Source organism: Salvelinus alpinus, chromosome 12 (assembly GCF_045679555.1).
Source record: "Salvelinus alpinus chromosome 12, SLU_Salpinus.1, whole genome shotgun sequence".
Taxonomy (NCBI): domain Eukaryota; kingdom Metazoa; phylum Chordata; class Actinopteri; order Salmoniformes; family Salmonidae; genus Salvelinus; species Salvelinus alpinus.
Window position 1 is genome coordinate 9,191,877 of NC_092097.1, and position 23,737 is coordinate 9,215,613.

Consider the following 23,737-nt stretch of genomic DNA (forward strand, 5'->3'; position numbering starts at 1 on the left):
TCTGACTTGATTTACCAGTGATTAAAGGATCATAGCAGACCCTGTACTGACAGCTGTCTGGCTAGAGTTCTGGGCAGAGTTGCAAAGAAAAAGCCTTCTCTCTATCCAGTGTCTGTGTTCTTTTGCCCATCTTAATCTTTTATTTTTATTGGCCAGTCTGAGATATGGCTTTTTCTTTGCAACTCTGCCTAGAAGGCCAGCATCCCGGGGTCGCCTCTTCACTGTTGACCTTGAGACTGGTGTTTTGCCGGTACTATTTAATGAAGCTGACAGTTGAGGACTTGCGAGGCATCTGTTTCTCAAACTAGACACTCTAATGTACTTGTCCTCTTGCTTGTTTTTACAGCTTACAGTTTATTCGCCGTTAGTCAACACGTCAACACTAAATAATTTTCTCTGGGTGTGCACCACCTCATGCTTTTTGTTATAACTCTAATGCTAGTCTATGTTATAACTCTCATGCTAGTCTATGTTATAACTCTCATGCTAGTCTATGTTATAACTCTCATGCTAGTCTATGTTATAACTCTCATGCTAGTCTATGTTATAACTCTCATGCTAGTCTATGTTATAACTTTCATTATAGTCTGTTATAACTCCTATGCTAGTCTATGTTATAACTTTCATGCTAGTCTATGTTATAACTCTCATGCTAGTCTATGTTATAACTCTCATGCTAGTCTGTGTTATAACTTTCATTATAGTCTGTTATAACTCCTATGCTAGTCTGTGTTATAACTTTCATGCTAGTCTATGCTATAACTTTCATTATAGTCTGTTATAACTCCTCAGCTAGTCTATGTTATATCTCTCATGGTAGTCTGTTATAACTCTCATGGTAGTCTATGTTATAACTCTCATGGTAGTCTATGTTATAACTCTCATTGTAGTCTGTTATAACTCTCATGGTAGTCTATGTTATAACTCTCATTGTAGTCTGTTATAACTCTCATGGTAGTCTATGTTATAACTCTCATTGTAGTATGTTATAACTCTCATGCTAGTCTATGTTATAACTCTCATGCTAGTCTATGTTATAACTTTCATTATAGTCTGTTATAACTCTCATGGTAGTCTGTTATAACTCTCATGGTAGGCTATGTTATAACTCTCATTGTAGTCTGTTATAACTCTCATGGTAGTCTATGTTATAACTCTCATTGTAGTCTATGTTATAACTCTCATGGTAGTCTGTTATAACTCTCATGGCAGTCTGTTATAACTCCCATGGTAGTCTATGTTATAACTCTCATGGTAGGCTATGTTATAATATCTCTCATGGTAGTCTATGTTATAACTCTCATAGTAGTCTATGTTATAACTCTCATGGTAGGCTATGTTATAATATCTCTCATGGTAGGCTATGTTATAATATCTCTCATGGTAGGCTATGTTATAACTCTCATGGTAGTCTATGTTATAATAAATATCATGTGAGTCTATGTTATAATACATTTTATGTGAGTCTATGTTATAAATCTCATGCTAGTCTATGTTTATAACTCTCATTGGCTACTATGTTTATAACTCTCATGCTAGTCTATGTTATAACTCTCATGCTAGTCTATGTTATAACTCTCATGGTAGTCTATGTTATAACTCTCATGCTAGTCTATGTTTATAACTCTCATGCTAGTCTATGTTTATAACTCTCATGCTAGTCTATGTTTATAACTCTCATGCTAGTCTATGTTTATAACTCTCATGGTATGTGAGGATGTATGATTACTTGTCATAGTAGTTGAAATCGCAATAACAATGACACACCCATGTCTTGGATAGGTGTCCGGATTGGCTACTGATGGCAACAGAGTTTTGATCATTAGTGATGCTCCAGAGCAGTTTATAATTCCAGCTAGTAGTTTTGAAAGTAGTGTTCACGAGTAAAAACGGGTCCCTGAAAATTGTGCACATTTTATGTCCTACTTCATCCAATTTATCCAATATGTTACGAATTTGTCGGTGCTTAAGATCCCAGACTGCATCTTTAAGCGCCTCACAGCTGTAACTATGTTTGACAGATCTCCGCTGTTTTCATTCGGTCCCCAAACAAGCTGTAATCAGTGAGTTAAATGGATTGTTTTGGTTGTGCTGTGGCTTTTTGAAATGCCGCTACCTATTCAATTGAGATAATTTCATGTTCGTCAGAATACAATCAAGAGGAACCCATTTTAAACGATGTCAATTTTGATGTGGAAACAATTGCAGACCTTTCTTTAATGAAGACCAAGAAATTGTCCGGATAAAATTCAGACACAGACTGAATACATTTCTTCAAAATGTACTTCCTCGTCCCCATCATCCTCATCTCATTCCTCTGTAAAGATAATACAATACAAAATACCAATATGGATCATCCCACAATGCCAATATAATATCCGAAGAAGCTAATTCGCTCAAAAATCTTATCGATAGACCATTTGCTCTGTCACATGTTCACTTTATTAACCTGTATGAGTTGGACAAATTAGCATGTTCAAATGTCTAATTTTCTTTCTTTCCATCATAAAACAAGCTGCTAACTTCCTGGTGAATTATAATCAATTGATTATAATGAGGTTCCATTCCAGTGACATTCACAATGTGGTTTAGGAGCTCTCTTTCTCCCTCTCTCTTTCTCTCAGTGTAGCTGTTTGTTTATCTCTCTCCTAATTCCGTCTGTCATCTTCCATGGTTGTGTCGAGTGGATGCTAGTTCATGTATTTGTGTCTGAAAATCACACTGTAGTGTAGTCAAATTGCTTCACAGTACTGGCTCTACTGTTTCACAGTTCCCTTGAACTACTTTAGCCCTGCGTTCCAAGCCTCCACCTCCAACGTAATTGTTGCCGTTTTGTAAACGGCTGGTTCGTAAGTCTGAAAGTAAGGAAATTAAATTGACCCGATCATAACCGCCAGGAATGTTCAAAATGCCTACTTTGCTTTCACTAAACCCAGCGAGGGAGAGAGAAAACAACTATTCGTGAGGGGGGTTCTTTTTTCACATTTCTGTCTGACTGTAGAGCTGTCATGCAGAGACAGAGCCGAGGGGGTGTCATCAATAATAGAGTGACAGACAGAAAGACAGAGAGCACGGACTGAGAGATCCACCACTTGACAGCCAGGACACAACACAACATACCCGTCTCGATACTTCAGAGATGCTGCAGCTCTGAGACTCCCTTCTGACAGCTGAGAGATTGATGGGAAAGGATTCTATGACTCTGGCTGCATTTCAAATGACACCATATTCTGGATATTTTACTTTAGCCCTGAGCCCATAAATTGGCACATAGACCTCTGGTCAAAAGTAGTGCACTATATGGAAAGGTGGTAGGCGGCAGATAGCCTAGCGGCTGAGAGCGCTTAAAGGTTTTACTTAAAAACGCTTGACTCTGAAAAAGAGCACAAGGCAGAAAGTAGAAGAAAGCTATCTTTTTTAGGAGTACCTGTTGGTTATTATTAAAGCATACCATTGCCATCCATTTAGCTCAGAGAAAAGGAGAATGTCAACTTCAAATACTGCAGGAAGGGATAGGAAAGATTTGAGGGAACATCACTTTTGCTCACACACATTTCTACACCTGGCAGAATTGTGTTTCTATAATCCAGAGGTTGGAAGTTGGTGGGCAGTTAACAGTGAGAGTGGTAGGCAGGGGGAGTCTGCAGATGACAGGCCGTACAGGATGTTTATAAATGGAGAGGGAGTGTGAGACAATGCCCATCAGGAGAAGTTTGATGCCAGCGCCCACATCAGTGGTGTACCTTCAGGCCCGGAGAGTCCCCCTGAGGGGCAGTGAAGGCAACAGCCTATGGGCTACCTGTTAGGAGTCTCTGCAGGAAGCAGTGGGGAGGAAAGTTTAAAGGCCCAGTGCACTTCATCCCACCAAAACAAGCAGAAATTTCAGGTAGTCTTTTCAAAAAGCTCTTACACTAAAAGGGCATTATCATAATTTTCACAATTTCACAGTATTATTCCAACCTCATAGTTTGGAAATATGTATATATAAGGTAATGCCCTTTTAGTGTAAGAGCTTTTTGAAAAGACTACCTGAAATTTGGTGAGATGGAGTTTTGGCCTGCCTGGTGGCATTAGCTAGTTAGCTAGTTTTCATTTTCCCCCTCTGCACTCAGACCACTCCCAGACAGTCTTTGCTAAATTCTTCCTTGAGAAATTGATCTTTGCTAAGAAGCTATTTTTGTTTATTTTTGACCATTTGAGTTGAAACAATCATAGCAACGTACTTAATTGTTACCCAGAAATGATTTGATATTGATATAAAAAATGGCTGTATTGGACCTTTAAGCCAAAGGATGTGTCTGGCATGAGTACTCTAGTAAAATAGTGAGAGGATCCAAGTCAAACCAAGTGTAATGCACCTGGTCTGTGTCTGTGTGTCTCTGCAGCCATTCTCCCAACTCTGATTTGGCTTGCCTTCATGAGAGCTTGTACCTGAAGTGACCATTGATAAAGTGATTTGTTCCCCAGTGCTCACCCTGAGCTCACAACAGGGGACCTGCACTGGCACCTCCCTGGCACGTTGCCCCCTGGCATGACTATGTTGTGCCCTGCCTGAGCAGCCCAGATAGCACCTCTTTCTCGCTGCCTCTCCCCACCTCTTACTGAGCCTGCCTGTCACCGCTTCCTCCACCTGTGTAATCAAATTAGCCCCAGTCTAGGAAACTGAGAGCAACATGTAATTGCATAGAAAGAAACAAAAGGGAAGGCTGGGAATGAAAGAAGGAGTTGCTGATATGGGTTTAGCCCCCAGGCCAAACAGTAGGGAGCATCTCGACACACACACACACACACACACACACAAATGCTAACCCTTTGGACGGCCACACGTACGGATTCAGAACTGTAGACTGCATTTTTAAATGTATCCAATACAGTATTTCATCTTTCCCTACTTCCCTCCCTCCCCTCTCTCTTTCTCTCTTGCTGTAGTTACGGGGACATGGTGCCCAAGACGATCGCGGGGAAGATCTTTGGTTCTATCTGTTCTCTGAGCGGGGTGCTGGTAATCGCCCTGCCTGTTCCCGTCATCGTGTCCAACTTTAGCCGAATCTATCACCAGAACCAGAGAGCTGACAAACGGCGTGCGCAGAAGGTACAGGTGAACACCATTCACTTATTAGATGACCCGCTTCCGGCTGTAGGGAGGCGAGGTGTGTGTGTGTGTGTGTGTGTGTGTGTGTGTGTGTGTGTGTGTGTGTGTGTGTGTGTGTGTGTGTGTGTGTGTGTGTGTGTGTGTGTGTGTGTGTGTGTGTGTGTGTGTGTGTGTGTGTGTGTGTGTGTGTGTGTGTGGATACAACACCCCTCGCCTCCCTGACTTCGGAGACTCCATTAACCTCTGGCACGCGCTGCAGACAGACAGACGTGAGAGGTTCCATACTGGAAACTGTTGGGGTCGCAGCATGGATCTGCATGCCCATGGTCCAGCATCACAAAATCAAACCACCATTAACGCAAAACATCATTAGTTTAATGGCGACGGCAAAGAAGTACTTTAATACTTACCATCAGACTGTACACACCCTGCTGTTTTTTCTCTCAGTCCCTTGGAGAGAAAACCCTCCACAGGGCTGTCCCCAGTGTTGTAGTATTGGAGACCACATAATAAGTGTCTCGGTGTCAGATACATTTGTACTCTGTTGGACAGTGAGGACTCTTAATATCTTCCTAGACCAGCTGAGTAAAGAACTCAGCTTCCATTCAGTCAGCGCATGAAACCGCTTCGCGGTCGACTGAAACGTTAATGTCTTAATAACAGCCTTAAGCGAACCTATAGGCCTTCAGTGTGTGACAGGTTCTGAAAGAACAGCAACCGTAATACCGCCACACTCATGTAGGTGAGTGCACTTTTTGTAAAACACAAAGGGCCAGTGGTGTAGTGGAGGGTATACATACGCAGGTATAAACCGTATACCCAATTTATTTTCAGTTGGCATTGCGTATACTCACTTCTTAATCCCTACTGATGCGTATCAAAGTAGTGTAGTGGAGGTATAGGACTTATCAAGTATGTAGTACAATAGAGAAATCATGCACAAAGTAGCCTACACAATCACAAAGCACGTGAATACTTCACTTGCTCGCCACACACATACTGTAGCCTAGTTTCAGTGGAATATCATCTGCAGGCAGCAAGAGTATGCAGCTCTCAACTGGTTTTGGCATGGAGCAGCTCACAGAAGAATGACGTCAGTAGCCGGTAGGGTAGGAAAGACGTTTCAATTTATGATATTTACCAGTAAATGGCAACAATGGGTATGCAAACCAGGTATACAAAAAGTTTTGTCTTAAGTGTTGGTTAGTAGGCTATTTGTGATGCGCAATTGTCATCATGAGCTGTTTGCATCAGGGGTGTAGACATGGATGGACCTGGGTGAACACAGGCCCACCAATTGGGGTGCCAGGCCCTGGAAGGCCCACCCAATCAGATTGATGTGGTTTAAGCATTCTTTTATTTATTTTTTATTTTTTACGTGTGATTTTGATAGTGAAAATCTGAAAAATGTATAGAAACATTTCGTATTTGGGGCCTCCCGAGTGACGCAGTGGTCTAAGACACTGCATCGCAGTGCTAGCTGTGTCACTAGAGATTCTGGGTTCAAATCCAGGCTCTGTTGCAGCCGGCCGCAACGGGGAGACCGATGGGGCGGCGCACAATTGGCCCAGCGTTGTCCGGGATAGGGGAGGGTTTGGCCGACAGGGATGTCCTGCTAGGAGGATGTCATGCCGTTGGAGGAGTGGGTGAGTGACTGACTTTTTCCACTCAAATCGTTTTTCGGTGACTATACACAGCTAGAGATGCAGATGTCATTTGGTTAGATAGCAAGAACTTGAATTACATTTTACATTTAAGTCATTTAGCAGACGCTCTTATCCAGAGCGACTTACAAATTGGTGCATTCACCTTATGATATCCAGTGGAACAACCACTTTACAATAGTGCATCTAACTCTTTTAAGGGGGGGGGGGGTTAGAAGGATTACTTTATCCTATCCTAGGTATTCCTTAAAGAGGTGGGGTTTCAGGTGTCTCCGGAAGGTGGTGATTGACTCCGCTGACCTGGCGTCGTGAGGGAGTTTGTTCCACCATTGGGGTGCCAGAGCAGCGAACAGTTTTGACTGGGCTGAGCGGGAACTGTACTTCCTCAGAGGTAGGGAGGCGAGCAGGCCAGAGGTGGATGAACGCAGTGCCCTTGTTTGGGTGTAGGGCCTGATCAGAGCCTGACGGTACGGAGGTGCCGTTCCCCTCACAGCTCCGTAGGCAAGCACCATGGTCTTGTAGCGGATGCGAGCTTCAACTGGAAGCCAGTGGAGAGAGCGGAGGAGCGGGGTGACGTGAGAGAACTTGGGAAAGTTGAACACCAGACGGGCTGCGGCGTTCTGGATGAGTTGTAGGGGTTTAATGGCACAGGCAGGGAGCCCAGCCAACAGCGAGTTGCAGTAATCCAGACGGGAGATGACAAGTGCCTGGATTAGGACCTGCGCCGCTTCCTGCGTGAGGCAGGGTCGTACTCTGCGAATGTTGTAGAGCATGAACCTACAGGAACGGGTCACCGCCTTGATGTTAGTTGAGAACGACAGGGTGTTGTCCAGGATCACGCCAAGGTTCTTAGCACTCTGGGAGGAGGACACAATGGAGTTGTCAACCGTGATGGCGAGATCATGGAACGGGCAGTCCTTCCCCGGGAGGAAGAGCAGCTCCGTCTTGCCGAGGTTCAGCTTGAGGTGGTGATCCGTCATCCACACTGATATGTCTGCCAGACATGCAGAGATGCGATTCACCACCTGGTTATCAGAGGGGGGAAAGGAGAAGATTAATTGTGTGTCGTCTGCATAGCAATGATAGGAGAGACCATGTGAGGATATGACAGAGCCAAGTGACTTGGTGTATAGCGAGAATAGGAGAGGGCCTAGAACAGAGCCCTGGGGGACACCAGTGGTGAGAGCACGTGGTGCGGAGACAGATTCTCGCCACGCCACCTGGTAGGAGCGACCTGTCAGGTAGGACGCAATCCAAGCGTGGGCCGCGCCGGAGATGCCCAGCTCGGAGAGGGTGGAGAGGAGGATCTGATGGTTCACAGTATCAAAGGCAGCCGATAGGTCTAGAAGGATGAGAGCAGAGGAGAGAGAGTTAGCTTTAGCAGTGCGGAGCGCCTCCGTGACACAGAGAAGAGCAGTCTCAGTTGAATGACTAGTCTTGAAACCTGACTGATTTGGATCAAGAAGGTCATTCTGAGAGAGATAGCAGGAGAGCTGGCCAAGGACGGCACGTTCAAGAGTTTTGGAGAGAAAAGAAAGAAGGGATACTGGTCTGTAGTTGTTGACATCGGAGGGATCGAGTGTAGGTTTTTTCAGAAGGGGTGCAACTCTCGCTCTCTTGAAGACGGAAGGGACGTAGCCAGCGGTCAAGGATGAGTTGATGAGCGAGGTGAGGTAAGGGAGAAGGTCTCCGGAAATGGTCTGGAGAAGAGAGGAGGGGATAGGGTCAAGCGGGCAGGTTGTTGGGCGGCCGGCCGTCACAAGACGCGAGATTTCATCTGGAGAGAGAGGGGAGAAAGAGGTCAAAGCACAGGGTAGGGCAGTGTGAGCAGAACCAGCGGTGTCGTTTGACTTAGCAAACGAGGATCGGATGTCGTCGACCTTCTTTTCAAAATGGTTGACGAAGTCATCAGCAGAGAGGGAGGAGGGGGGAGGAGGGGGAGGAGGATTCAGGAGGGAGGAGAAGGTGGCAAAGAGCTTCCTAGGGTTAGAGGCAGATGCTTGGAATTTAGAGTGGTAGAAATTGGCTTTAGCAGCAGAGACAGAAGAGGAGAATGTAGAGAGGAGGGAGTGAAAGGATGCCAGGTCCGCAGGGAGGCGAGTTTTCCTCCATTTCCGCTCGGCTGCCCGGAGCCCTGTTCTGAATGACTGTTATCCAGTTAGCATATCTCTTGCGTTCGCAAATTCACTCTGGCTATCTACTCCGATTTCAGAGCACTCTCGTCGTTACCAGAGTGCAGAACAACTGATGAATTTACAAACGTGCAACACCAGCTGAATATGACCGGTGTCAGTAAACGTAGGCACAAAAAGTAATAGTTAGTCAAGAACGCTCTAGATAACATGTTAACAGCCTAACCAGCTCTGCTAGGGTGAGTAAAATGGTCAGAGTGAGGTGTTCTATCGTTTATGTCTGGAAGCAGCTAGCTAGCTTGTGTGCTTGGTTGGGACACGCATGCATTGGCAGGCAAGCTGCAGAAGGACGAGGAGGCTACAATTCCCCATCGTTTATCAGTGCAATTTTGACAGCCAACTAGCTGAAAAAGTTTGAGAGGGTTTGTCTAATGTTCCTTCGTTAGATTTTAGCTAACCTTGCTCTGGCTAGCATTAGTTGTTGATCTTGTTGTTGTTGATGTGCATAACTGAGGGAGAGAGAGCCTACCTTTTCATGGTTGTTTGATCAATAGGACTGTAAAGTTCCCAAATGTAAGAGCACTCCTGTGGTGTTCGCATATTTGCAGAAATCAATTCAGGTTTATTTTGTGGCTTTTGGCAAATGCGTTTTAATGCTATAAAGTCATGCTGTTGCAACTGCCTGTAAACACACATTCCAGTTCAAAGTGAATGATGGCAGGCCGTGTGGCAAATGGCTTGTTTGTATAAAGGCCTACAGTAGTTCTGTTTGGCTATAGCGCACCGGTCTGTGTAGACTCCAGTCCTGGACAAGACAGATGTTTATATTTGGTTTTATTTACTACAGTGTCTAATAATTGTCCAACGCACAGCCGCTTTCCCACTCTATAATGCTATAGAATTTAGAATTTAGTATACGTAATTCCCCAAAATTGGAAGAATTTATGAAAATGTGAAAATTACCATATCTAAGTGATAGCTTTTCAGAAAATGTTTTTAAAAGTGTCATATTCTTCCTGGGGGTGTAAATGAACAGATTTTAATAATATTTCATTTAGCTAAAATGCTGTCAGTTCCACTTGAAATGCAACAATGTTTCACACACATTGGTTATTTTCAAAGAGATGGCTAACAACAGCAAGCGCGCTGCAGTAAAAAACACAGTTCAAATCAAATCAAATGTATTTATATAGCCCTTCTTACATCAGCTGATATCTCAAAGTGCTGTACAGAAACCCAGCCTAAAACCCCAAACAGCAAGCAATGCAGGTGTAGAAGCACGGTGGCTAGGAAAAACTCCCTAGAAAGGCTAAAACCTAGGAAGAAACCTAGAGAGGAACCAGGCTATGAGGGGTGGCCAATCCTCTTCTGGCTGTGCCGGGTGGAGATTATAACAGAACATGGCTAAGATGTTCAAATGTTCATAAATGACCAGCATGGTCAAATAATAATAATCACAGTAGTTGTCGAGGGTGCAGCAAGTCAGCACCTCAGGAGTAAATGTCAGTTGGCTTTTCATAGCCGATCATTAAGAGTATCTCTACCGCTCCTGCTGTCTCTAGCGAGTTGAAAACAGCAGGTCTGGGACAGGTAGCACGTCCGGTGAACAGGTCAGGGTTCCATAGCCGCAGGCAGAACAGTTGAAACTGGAGCAGCAGCACGGCCAGGTGGACTGGGGACAGCAAGGAGTCATCATGCCAGGTCGTCCTGAGGCATGGTCCTAGGGCTCAGGTCCTCCGAGAGAGAGAAAGAAAGAGAGAAAGAGAGAATTAGAGAGAGCATACTTAAATTCACACAGGACACCGGATAAGACAGGAGAAGTACTCCAGATATAACAAACTGACCCTAGCTCCCGACACATAAACTACTGCAGCATAAATACTGGAGGCTGAGACAGGAGGGGACTCAACCCACTCAAGTGACCCACCCCTCCTAGGGACGGCATGAAAGATCACCAGTAAGCCAGTGACTCAGCCCCTGTAATAGGGTTAGAGGCAGAGAATCCCAGTGGAGAGAGGGGAACCGGGCAGGCAGAGACAGCAAAGGCGGTTCCTTGCTCCAGAGCCTTTCCGTTCACCTTCACACTCCTGGGCCAGACTAGACTCAATCATATGACCCACTGAAGAGATTAGTCTGCGTCTCTCACATGGGTAGGCAGACCATTCCATAAAAATTGAGCTCTATAGGAGAAAGCCCTGCCTCCAGCTGTTTGCTTAGAAATTCTAGGGACAATTAGGAGGCCTGCGTCTTGTGACCGTAGCGTACGTGTAGGTATGTACGGCAGGACCAAATTGGAAAGATAGGTAGAAGCAAGCCCATGTAATGCTTTGTAGGTTAGCAGTAAAACCTTGAAATCAGCCCTTGCCTTAACAGGAAGCTAGTGTAGGGAGGTTAGCACTGGAGTAATATGATCAAATTTTTTGGTTCTAGTCAGGATTCTAGCAACCGTATTTAGCACTAACTGAAGTTTATTTAGTGCTTTATCCGGGTAGCCAGAAAGTAGAGCATTGCAGTAGTCTAACCTAGAAGTAACAAAAGCATGGATTAATTTTTCTGCATCATTTTTGGACAGAAAGTTTCAGATTTTTGCAATGTTACGTAGATGGAAAAAAGCTGACCTTGAAACAGTCTTGATATGTTAGTCAAAAGAGAGATCAGGGTCCAGAGTAACGCCGAGTTCCTTCACAGTTTTATTTGAGACGACTTTACAACCATCAAGATTAATTGTCAGATTCAATAGAAGATCTCTTTGTTTCTTCGGACCTAGAACAAGCATCTCTATTTTGTCCGAGTTTAAAAGTAGAAAGTTTGCAGCCATCCACTTCCTTATGTCTGAAACACAGGCTTCTAGCGAGGGCAATTTTGGGGCTTCACCATGTTTCATTGATATGTACAGCTGTGTGTCATCCGCATAGCAGTGAAAGTTAACATTATGTTTTCGAATGACATCCCCAAGATGTAAAATATATAGTGAAAACAATAGTGGTCCTAAAACGGAACCTTGAGGAACACCGAAATGTACAGTTGATTTGTCAGAGGACAAACCATTCACAGAGACAAACTGATATCTTTCCGACAGATAAGATCTAAACCAGGCCAGAACTTGTCCGTGTAGACCAATTTGGGTTTCCAATCTCTCCAAAAGAATGTGGTGATCGATGGTATCAAAGGCAGTTCCACTCACCAGATAATTTTTTACTTAACTTCTTGTTGAAAGTTATCATTGAAAAGGGAGAAGCTAACAAATTAGCCAACAGACCTACTGCAGCCGCTGCAAACTAGCCGACAACAAAGCTAGCTCGCGATTGCCCAGCGACCTGTTGGCCTTCAAGAAGGCAGAAGTTTCCATAAGCTTTTGTAAAAACGGTCCCAGCCATTAAGTCAAAATGTGATTGGTTGATTCCACTGTCACTCCCAAATTCTGCCCTAATACAGTTGAATGGCAGATGCCTTTATTAGCTTCTGATGGCCTAGCCAATGGCTGACTTAGCTAGATAGATTTATCTCCCCAAATGCCAGCAAAGAAAAATCCTGATTGGATTTAATGTATGTCAAAACAGACTTTGTTTACTTGCTGTTTGAGGTAAAGAAAAAATACATTGAGCAGCTCCACAGCACATTAGTGGTGGTGAGTTAAGATAATCCAAAATATTATCAGACATCCCTAAATGGGCACCTTTACACATTTGCGCGCAGGCCAGGTAGCCTGCTTCTATACGTACTCAGGTGTGCGTCCCGACTCAACATTGACAGGAGCGCTCCAAACAAAATACAACGGAATGAAATAATTGATCCTCACAAGTGTAGCATAGGTTGTGAGCTCTGCAAACAAGTGTCCACTCTGACAATAACAACGGTAAATGACTGTATTAATAATATATTGAATGCGTTAACAGAAATTACTGTAACCAAACAAACATTGTTGATAAAAAATTATGGGAATCAACGGTAAATGTACAACTGGTGATGTACTGTATGTAATGGTGAATTGATAGACACTAACAATCAAAGGGCAAACCATTCACACAATGAAGTTATGAAACAATGAATGCACACAAATTGGTGGTAGAGAGAGCGCATTCTGGAGAGAGACGCACCTTGTGCATCAAAGCCACGCTACCCTTCTTAACTCAACATTTTAAATTATACACCAGACACATTATCTTCACACGTACTGTAGGTCTAAGGAATACTCTCACAACTGTATTTAGGTCAAAAGCAATAGCAATATAGGGGAAACAAATGCAATTTCACTTATTTTCTGATCGTTATCAAATTGCTTGGCGTGCCAAGGCAAATACCCTTGCAGCTCTCGTGTCTTAGGTTGCCGATACCTGTCTTGGACTGTGCCATCCCCGCGGCCTCTGCAAAGAATCAGACAGGTGTCTCGTGTGCCACAGCATTTTTGTTGTTGTGACTGCTCAACTAAAAAACAGCCTATCGACCAAACAATCCACCAGTCGACTAAATGTGGTCAGCCCTAACACTCACACAAACACACACACCAAGCATTAAGTAGTGGTGGCTAACTACTCTCACTACAGCCTCAGTGGGGTTGACCTTTCATGAAAAAGATAAGAGTCCAGGTGCAGGTGAGTCCAGTAAGAGGCATGGAGACTGAGAAACAGACTCCTTTCATTTGATGCCCTCTCCCTCTTTAGATACCTGTCCTTAGAATGACCTTGTGGGAGTAAGGGCAGATAAGAAGTAGATGCAGATGAGCTATTGTGGTCACTCCTGAGGTCAACTGTTAAGGCAAATTGCTAGTGTACGCTTTCCTCTGTTCTTCTACAGTGAGTAACATCACGATTTATATTATGTTAATTGCAGTGGAAACCTGTCAAGAGTTCTAACACTGCAGTGGTTCATCTCTAATTTCCCGGTGCCCCTCACGGCCCTTACCCCCTATCTGCTAACAGTTATTACTCACTTATACCAGGCTGCTGAAACGGAGACGGGAGGGGAGGTTCACCGCATGCACCTTGCTCCACGTGCGCTGACGAGCCAGAGCGGGTGTCTCTCAAATTAGCCATGTTCACCCCTTCCCTCCCCCCCCCCCCCCCTCATCCATCTTCATTTCACTCTAATAGTGGGCCGCTCCAGGCTCCCAGTACAATTAGCTGGCCATCTGGGGCCAAAGCTGGGAAAAAATAACTTCTCATGTATCCTATCCTATCTCCCTCGTACAGACGTTTAAATATACGTCTATCAGATATGTGCTTCCCGCACAGAAATAGGCTGGTAGTTCTTCTATTGTCATAGAAAAGTACAATAATATGTAAGAAGGGTATCAAGAAGAATGTGCGGCAGTCTCCCCTAATGCACCCTCCCCTTTGCTTTAACTGAGGGTCACCTCTAGCTTGGACAGCCTCTGGTGACGTGCTACCGAAGTCCAGAGTCACGGCGGCTGAGGTTTTATTTTAGTGTAACACAAATCACAAATCTTATTTGCTCGACTAATTGGGAGGGCTCTTACCAGGAGCACAGCGGGCTCTGAATGGTCTGGGGTCACAGTGTTAATGAAATGGCAAAGTCAGGTGGAGCCATACAGAGAGAAACAGTGTGCCGGCAGTGGAGAAGAAAAACTTCAGGCACAGAACGGAGAATGGCTTCCCTTCAGAGAAACTCCTGGAACTTTATCCTGTGTCATGTGTGGACGGCTGCAGTCCAGCTGCCCGTCTGATTGGACAGAGAGGATGCTGGCTCCATTAGATCAGACACACTGCTCAGAGATTACTATTATTTTACTCCTGGGCTGTGGCTGGGCTGTGGCTGGGCTGTGGCCACAGCTGAATCGGTGAAACATCCACTCTCGTCAGACAGCACAGAGTGAAGCGATACGGGAAGGAAGTTGAACAGGATTATTCTCTTATTTTTGAAGAAACCATCAGCGCACATCACCGAAATTTTCAAAGACTCCTCTCAGTTAGCTACTGCTCCAGTTTTTCATTTGAGCTTTCCATGCGTCGAACGAAGCCTTTGATCAACATGTCAAGTAAAGCAGATGTCATGAGCCTGCTCATTTAAATTAAAAGTTGTCTTTTATTTCCCACTGGTGACAGGCAGAGAGAGTAGCAGCAGCATAGAGGTGCTAGCTTGATCCCAGATCATTTTGTGCTGTCTTGTCAATTACATAGGAGTTGGCAAGACAGCACAAACCAATCTGGGACCAGGCTATAGGTGCTAGCTCCGTCGCACATAGCCTGGCGCCCTAGAATCTCCGAGGACAGCATAGCTTGTCTCACAGGTTGAATCACCAAAACCTCTAAACCCTAACATGTCAAGAGTCTTCAGGGAAGGCAATGCTACTCTTTGTGGGGATATCTAAAATGTGTTTGTGCAAAGCAATCGCCCGGACCAAGGTTAAAATACTCTCACCTTGAACGATTGAAAAGCACTTTAGTCTGTTGTCTCAGAGTAGGCACTTGAATCTCCTCTTTAATATCACTCTTAGATGTCCCCTGCGATCTCAATGTAGTCTTCACTTCACTTATAATTCAGTCCTAGAGGTGGAGAAAGAATCATGACGGCTGAGACAAATGGATAGGATTTAAAGAGGCTATATAATGAACATGCTGCTTTAGCTGTGGGTAAGACTCAGACTGATGGATAGCTTGATACCTTGTGATACGAACAGGACTGAAAGTGATCACCACCGCAATGTTTACATGGTGAGCCCACCCTAGCCCTACAAATCCATGGTGACACACTTACATCATCCAGGGAAGGAGTGATGATGAGGCTGCGAATTCTCACCACTAGATGATGATAAGACATATCTCATCCATGTCTGGGTTTGACATGTTAACCTCTCCCTACACAGAAAGCCAGACTGGCCCGGATAAGAATAGCCCAGACGGGCAGCTCCTGCACGGGCTTCTTCCAGAGCAAACGCAACGACCTCCTCAACGAACTGCTGGAGCTCACGGTAAGGTTGCCCTTTGACCTCTGAAGGCCCAATCCTAGTTTGAGATATGCACGCAAGTGGTGCATACCACAAGGTTGAGTTAGCCCGCTGAGCTGAAACCCAAGCATTAGCTCGGGGGGATAACGCAAGTTTTCAGATCTTAGGCCGAACAGCAGTGATTCGATTCATTGAGGCACCATGTGGCTGTAATGTCTTTGACTAGAGTGATTATTGTGATTGTCTGGGCATCTTCATTACTGACCAGACAGTTTCTCCTCTCTCTTTACTAAATGTCTTGGCTTGCTCCCATTTCAACCTGCTGGGTGTTTTAGTTCTCTCTGTTGTGTTGTCTTGTTCCAGTTCACAAGTCTGTTGTGTCTCGTTCTACAGGTCATTAAGCCGAGCCAGGCATTTGTCTTCTCTATAGCCTAATTAAACATGGTGAAAATGGAGATGGAAAACTGTTATTGTGTTCTGAGTGCCACAGTCACGTTTGTGTTGCTTTTGTATGTGTTACGCTTTGTTTCTGTCCATGATTGTGCTGGCCTCTACATTGAAATATTCCATTAGCAAATGGCTCAAAACGACCCTGTCAATTATCAGCCATTAGTATTCATGTTGTGTGATGAATTAAGAGATGGGGCGCGTCAGAGCAGGTGTTCATGGACAGACCTCCCATATCTCTTCACGTCTTCTCCATTAAGGGAGTGGTGGATGGATTACAATAACAAATTGCACACATCCATACAAACGAACATAACTGACATGCTCACAGCAACAGTCTGTTAAATAGCGGCACGGGCTGAAATCCATTCACATCTACTCTGTAAAAGACTTGGGAGCTGAGCGTCCACGGGAGTTTTGGAAGTGTCAAAGCTATCATAAAAATGGTAACGCCTACAGAGGCTTAATTTAGTCCGTGGTTTTACCAGGGCTGTGATGAGTCACAGCGCTCTGGCACTTATAATTACGTTCATGTCACTGCAGAGAGCCAGGGCTTGCGTGGGTCCACATATCTGACAGAAGAACTGCACTGTAAAAAATAATCATAATTTGATTCAACGATTCAGTTGCAATAGATCTGTGAGTTTTGGACACTGGGACATATAGCTGAACCAACATACATTCTCAAGTTGAATTGTTTCTTCAATCAACTTTACATTTTTGGTTGAGTGAACATACAATTCAACTTGAGAATTAATTAAACCGTATTTGCATATTTCCCAGAGTGCTTTGCCTATCGAGTGAATGGTAGTTACCACCCATGACTGTTTTGTTAGCAACATGGTTGTTGTATTCATTGGTGTTCAGTACTGTAGCCTACACCAAGTGAGTGTCTAAGTGAGTATGTTATCTTTCAAATTAAAGTCTTTATGACAATACATTACATATACAGTTGAAGTCGGAAGTTTACATACACCTTAGCCAAATACATTTAAACTCAGTTTTTCACAATTCCTGACATTTAATCCTAGTAAATATTCCCTGTTTTAGGTCAGTTAGGATCACCACTTTATTTTAAGAATGTGAAATGTCAGAATGATAATAGAGAATGATTTATTTCAGCTTTTATTTCTTTCATCACATTCCCAGTGGGTCAGAAGTTTACATACACTCAATTAATATTTGGTAGCATTGCCTTTAAATTGTTTAACTTGGGTCAAACATATCAGGTAGCCTTCCACAAGCTTCCCACAATAAGTTGGGTGAATTTTGGCCCATTCCTCCTGACAGAGCTGGTGTAACTGAGTCAGGTTTGTAGGCCTCCTTGCTCCCACACGCTTTTTCAGTCCTGCCCACACATTTTCTCTAGGATTGATGTCAGGGCTTTGTGATGGCCACTCCAATACCTTGACTTCGCTGTCCTTAAGCCATCTTGCCACAACTTTGGAAGTATGCTTTTGGTCATTGTCCATTTGGAAGACCCATTTGCGACCAAGCTTTAACTTCCTGACTGATGTCTTGAGATGTTGCTTCAATATATCCACATAATTTTCCTCCCTCATGAAGCCATCTACTTTGTGAAGTGCACCAGTCCCTCCTGCAGCAAAGCACCCCCACAACATGATGCTGCCACCCCTGTGCTTCACGGTTGGGATGGTTCTTCGATTTGCAAGCCTCCCCCTTTTTCCTCCAAACATAACGATGGTCATTATGGCCAAACAGTTCTATTTTTGATTCATCAGACCAGAGGACATTTCTCCAAAAAGTACGATCTTTGTCCCCATGTGCAGTTGCAAACCGTAGTCTGGCTTTTTTATGGAGGTTTTGGAGCAGTGGCTTCTTCCTTGCTGAGCGGCCTTTCAGGTTATGTTGATATAGGACTTGTTTTACTGTGGATATAGATACTTTTGTACCTGTTTCCTCCAGCATCTTCACAAGGTCCTTTGCTGTTGTTCTGGGATTGATTTGCACTTTTCACACCAAAGTACATTCATCTCTAGGAGACAGAACATGTCTCCTTCCTGAGCGGTATGACGGATGTGTGGTCCCATGGTGCTTATACTTGCGTGCTATTGTTTGTACAAATGAATGTAGTACCTTCAGGCATTTGGAAATTGCTCCCAAGGATGAACCAGACTTGTGGAGGTCTACAATTTTGTTTCTGAGGTCTTGGCTGACTTCTTTTGATTTTCCCATGATGTCAAGCAAAGAGGCACTGGGTTTGAAGGTAGGCCTTGAAATACATCCACAGGTACACCTCCAATTGACTCAAATTATGTCAATTAGCCTATCAGAAGCCTCTAAAGCCATAACATAATTTTCTTAGTGTATGTAAACTTCTGACCCACTGGAATTGTTATACAGTGAAATAATCTGTCTGTAAACAATTGTTGGAAAAGTGACTTGTGTCATGCACAAAGTAGATGTCCTAACCGACTTTCCAAAACTATAGTTTGTTAACAAGACATTTGTGGAGTGGTTGAAAAACGAGTTTTAATGACTCCAACCTAAGTGTATGTAAACTTCCGACTTCAACTGTATCATAAAACCTTTATTTGAGGGCCTAGTTACACCCTAACACAGTGGTCTGAAACTTCTGGTTTACAGGCCACATCAAGCCTGCAAGTCACAATTTGCTGCCTTTTAATCACCCGCAACCTGCATTCAGAATGATTGCCGGGGAAGATTGATTATTGAGACTACCTAAATCATATAAACTTGAACAGCCATCTCAGTAACAGGTGCAATAAGTCCAACTACTAACAGATTGGATGAGTAAAAAACATGTTTTTTAAGTATGTTATTTATGTTTGTGTAGAATAAAATGTATCAACCAATCAAAGTATATGCAAAAACACAGGTATTGAAACAAACAATTCTGAAAAACTAACCTGCACCAGAGCATAAGCATTATAATGAATTTGTAATGTTACTCAACAAGCTTCTTTAAAATCAGCTCACTTTGAGAAAAGTTTGTTGAGTAAACAAACTTTAACACGTTAGCTATCATTCTTGTCCTTTTGAAGTCCACTAAACTCACAGAGTAACGGCAATTAAGCAATTGGTTAAGGCTTTTTTTTGCAGTGTAGCTAACTCTGTCCTCAAAGGAGTTTGGAAGAATTTCTCCCGATATAGTTATTCTCAGTCAGATGACAAGCTCCGTTAAGTCTTCTTGGTTATTTGTTTGCTACTACTCCACACATCAACAGGCAAAAGTACATTAATATATACAAAGGTATGTGGACACCCCTTCAAATTAGCGGATTCGGCTATTTCAGCCTCACCCGTTGCTGACAGGTGTATAAAACCGAGCACACGGCCAAGCAATCTCTATAGACAAACATTGGCAGTAGAATGGCCTTACTGAAGAGGTCAGTGAATTTCAATGTGGCACCGTCATAGGATGCCACCTTTCCAAAAAGTAAGTTCCTCAAATGTCTATCTTGCTAGAGCTGCCCCGGTCGACTGTAAGTGCTGTTATTGTGGAGTAGAAACGTCTAGGAGCAACAACGGCTCAGCTGCGAAGTGGTAGGCCACACAAGCTCACAGAACGTGACTGCTGAAGCGCGTCGCGGGTAAACATTGTCTGACTTCAGTTGCAACAATCACTACCGAGTTCCAAACTGCTTCTGGAAGCAACGTCAGCTCAATAACTGTTCGTCAGGAGCTTCATGAAATGGGTTTCCATGGTCGAGCAGCCGCATAGAAGCCTAAGATGTGCAATGCCAAGCGTCGGCTGGAGTGGTGTAAAGCTCTCTGCCATTGGACTCTGGAGCAGTGGAAATTCGTTCTCTGAAGTGATGAATCACACTTCACCATCTGGCAGTCAAACGGATTAATCTGGGTTTGGCGTATGCCAGGAAAACGCTACCTGCCCAAATGCATAGTGCCAACTGTAAAGTTTGTTGGAGGAGGAATAATGGTCTGGGGCTGTTTTTCATGGTCCGGGCTAGGCCTCTTAGTTCCAGTGAAGGGAAATCTTATCACAGCAGCATACAATGACATTCTAGATGAGTCTGTGCTTCCAACTTTGTAACAGCAGTTTGGGGAAGGCCCTTTCCTGTTCCAGCATGACAATGACTCCGTGCACAAAGCGAGGTCCATACAGAAATGGTTTGTCGAGATCTCTGTGGAAGAACTTGACTGGCCTGCACAGAGCCCTAACCTCAACCCCATCGCACACCTTTGGAATAAATTTGAACGCAGACTGCGAGCCAGGCCTAATCACCCAACATCAGTGCCCGACCTCACTAATGCTCTTGTGGCTGAATCCCCACAGCAATGTTCCAACATCTAGTGGAAAGCCTATCCCAGAAGAGCGGAGGCTGTTATTGCAGCAAAGGGGGGACCAACTCCATATTATTGGCCTTGATTTTGGAATGAGATGTTCAACGAGCAGGTGTCCACATACATTTGGTCATGTAGCGTATCCCTCTCACAGGAGATAGGCTATACTTCCGGATGAATTCATCCAACTGAAAAACCTTCAAAGAGTATCATTCAGAGGCATCAAACGTTGTGTTACCGTCCACCATTGGACTGACTGTGTGTGTAGTTTGAGTGACAGTTAATGGAACAGATCTCTGTTGATGGAGACTCGAGTATTTCCAGCTGTTGTCCAATGTTGTGCCGAGCAGCATTTGTTGCAAACAGGTGTGTCAGCATATTGTTTTTAAAATGTGTTTTACCATGATTGTTATTGAAAGCAGTTAAAAATGTTTAACCGATAGATGCACATTTTTTTGTTCAATTGAAATTGAATCAAGTCCAATCGTTTTTGTGAGACTAGGATGAGTCGTTCATGAAAGAAATGTTAAGAGTTATCCAGATGAGTAAAGCACTTTCTGCCTTTTTGTTTCTTTCTGTCTGTCTATTCTCTCTTTCTCAACTCTCTGAAGCAACAACCGTACAAGCAAAACAATATCCACGAGGTATTTAAATCAGCCATCACATGTTACAATGAAATTCTACACATGCAGCATTCTCTAGGCGCTTGAGTCTGTCAGAAAAGACTGAAACACCAGTGGCACATACAATCTTCACCGTTTCTTTGGTAGCCATGTTGATAATGAAACAAAATACCTGGAGCTCAAATATTAACAATGTTTGTTTGCATTGTATGTTTTTTTCTGTGTGTTTCTGTGTGTTTTCTGTTTGTCCACTAAGGGGTCAGAGGAAGAGGAACAGCAGCACAACAAGAGCATATCGTTATTAGAGAGTCAACACCACCACCTATTGCACTGTCTGGAGAAGACCACTGTGAGTCACCTAGTCCAACCATACTCTACAGATGTAGGATCTTCATTTGATCGCCCTGTTGCAGGAGAACTGTCCTGCAATGCTGGAAGTGTACAACTTTTGAACTTGAGGTTTAAAAAGGCCTCTGAAGTTTGTAATTTCCACTTCGAAACTTGATTTTATCTTAGGAAAAATTTATCAACCCCTACGAAAATGTCCATTAATTATAATGCACATAATATTTCACATTTCCTGTTGCTGCGGGATTATTTTCCTGCTGTAGCAAACGGTCTTAAATTAAGAGCCTACATCTGTATGACTAGAAAAACATACTCAATAAATAGAAAACCATACTCTAACCATACTCTGCCATACTCAATAAATAGAAAACCATACTCTGACCGTACTCTACCATACTCCGTAAATAGAAAACCATAATACTCTAGTCATACTCTACAATACTCAATAAATAGAAAACCTTACTCTAATCATACTCTACCGTACTCAATAAATCTAAAGCCATACTCAATAAATAGAAAACCATACTCTGGCCATACTCTACCATAATCGCCAAATAGAAACCATACTCTGACCATACTCTACCATACTTAATAAATAGTGAACCATACTCTGCCATACCCGCCAAGTAGAAAACCATACTCTAACCATACTCTACCATACTCGATAAATAGAAAACCATATTCTACCATACTCAGTGCCTATAAAACCATACTGTAACCATACTCAATGACTAGAAAATTAGGGTTCCTCTGTACAAAACATTTCTTTATTTTTTTAGATTCTAATAATGGAGACATGTTTGTATTTGTATTTATTATGAATCCCCATTCATCTACTCTTCCTGGGGTCCAGCAAAATTAAGGCAGTTATACATTTTTTTAAACATTACAATACATTCACAACAGATGTCACAACGTATTAAGTGTGTGCCCTCAGACCTCACAGTCCCCGCTGTTCCATAAGGTGTATTTTTACATGAGTTACTTGATGTGGAATAAAGTTACATGTAGTCATGGCTCTATGTAGTACTGTGCGCCTCCCATAGTCTGTTCTGGACTTGCGGACTGTGAAGAGACCTCTGGTGGCATATCTTGTGGGGTGCATGGGTGTCCGAGCTGTGTGCCAAAAGTTCAAACAGACAGCTCGGTGCATTCAACATGTCAATACCTCTCACAAATATAAGTAGTGATGAAGTCAATCTCTCCTCCACTTTGAGCCAGGAGAGATTCATATTCATATTATTAATGCTAGCTCTCTGTGTACATCCAAGGGCCAGCCGTGCTGCCCTGTTCTGAGCCAATTGCAATTTGTGGCAGCTGACCACACAACTGAACAGTAGGTGCGACAAAACTAGGGCCTGTAAGAATTGCTATGTTGATAGTGCTGTTAAGAATGCAGAGCAGCACTTTATTATGGACAGAATTCTACCCCATCCTAGCTACTGTTGTATCAATAGTAGACAGTTTACAATCTCATCAACTCACTCAATTACCACCTTATTCATTACAATATTTAGTTGAGGTTTAGGGTTTAGTGAATGATTTGTCCCAATTACAATGCTTTTAGTTTTTGAAATATTTAGGACTAAGTTATTCCTTGCCACCCATTCTGAAATTAACTGCAGCTCTTAGTTAAGTGTTGCAGTCATTTCAGTCGCTGTGGTAGCTGATGTGTATATGGTTGAGTCATCCGCATACATTTACTCAAAGCCAGTGACATGTCGTTAGTAGAGATTGAAAAAAGTAAGGGGCCTAGAAAGCTGCCCTGGGGAATTCCTGATTCTACCTGGATTTTGTTGGAGATGCTTCCATTAAAGAACACCATCTGTGTTCTGTTAGACAGGTAACTCTTTATATAGCAGGGGGTATATCCTCCTTATAATACAAGCTTTGTTTCCAGAAGGTTTTAAAATTGTCAATAAATGTTACACTCACAGAGCTGCAATAGTCTCGTAGACAGTTATGGAGGGCTAAAAGTCTGCTGAACCATTCAATGCCACGATTTAGGGAGGGCAGAGGGCCAGATATTTGTTGATGTCAAGTAGTGACCCAATCAGTTCTTTTAAATCCATCTTCAGCTGTTCTGAGCTGCCCTTCATAATGTCATTCGACCCCCCACATGAACCATGACAGTATCACCCCCCCCCCCCCCCCCCACACACACACAGCCTGAACTTTTGCCTCAGTAAAACAAAGTTTTTGCCCCAGGTACAGATCTATACCTCACCATTGAACTCCCT

The 23,737-nt window shown here is 43.4% G+C and overlaps 1 protein-coding gene across 1 annotated transcript in view; it reads left to right on the forward strand.

Annotated features, from left to right (window-relative positions):
- LOC139535452 (A-type voltage-gated potassium channel KCND3-like) overlaps window positions 1-23,737 on the forward strand; it is a 115,357-nt gene that overhangs the window by 85,915 nt on the left and 5,705 nt on the right. Inside the window, exons 3-6 of the mRNA XM_071334859.1 lie at window positions 4,930-5,098; window positions 15,712-15,816; window positions 21,138-21,170; window positions 21,406-21,498. Coding sequence (XP_071190960.1) covers window positions 4,930-5,098; window positions 15,712-15,816; window positions 21,138-21,170; window positions 21,406-21,498 — 400 coding nt within the window. The remainder of the gene's footprint in view (window positions 1-4,929; window positions 5,099-15,711; window positions 15,817-21,137; window positions 21,171-21,405; window positions 21,499-23,737) is intronic.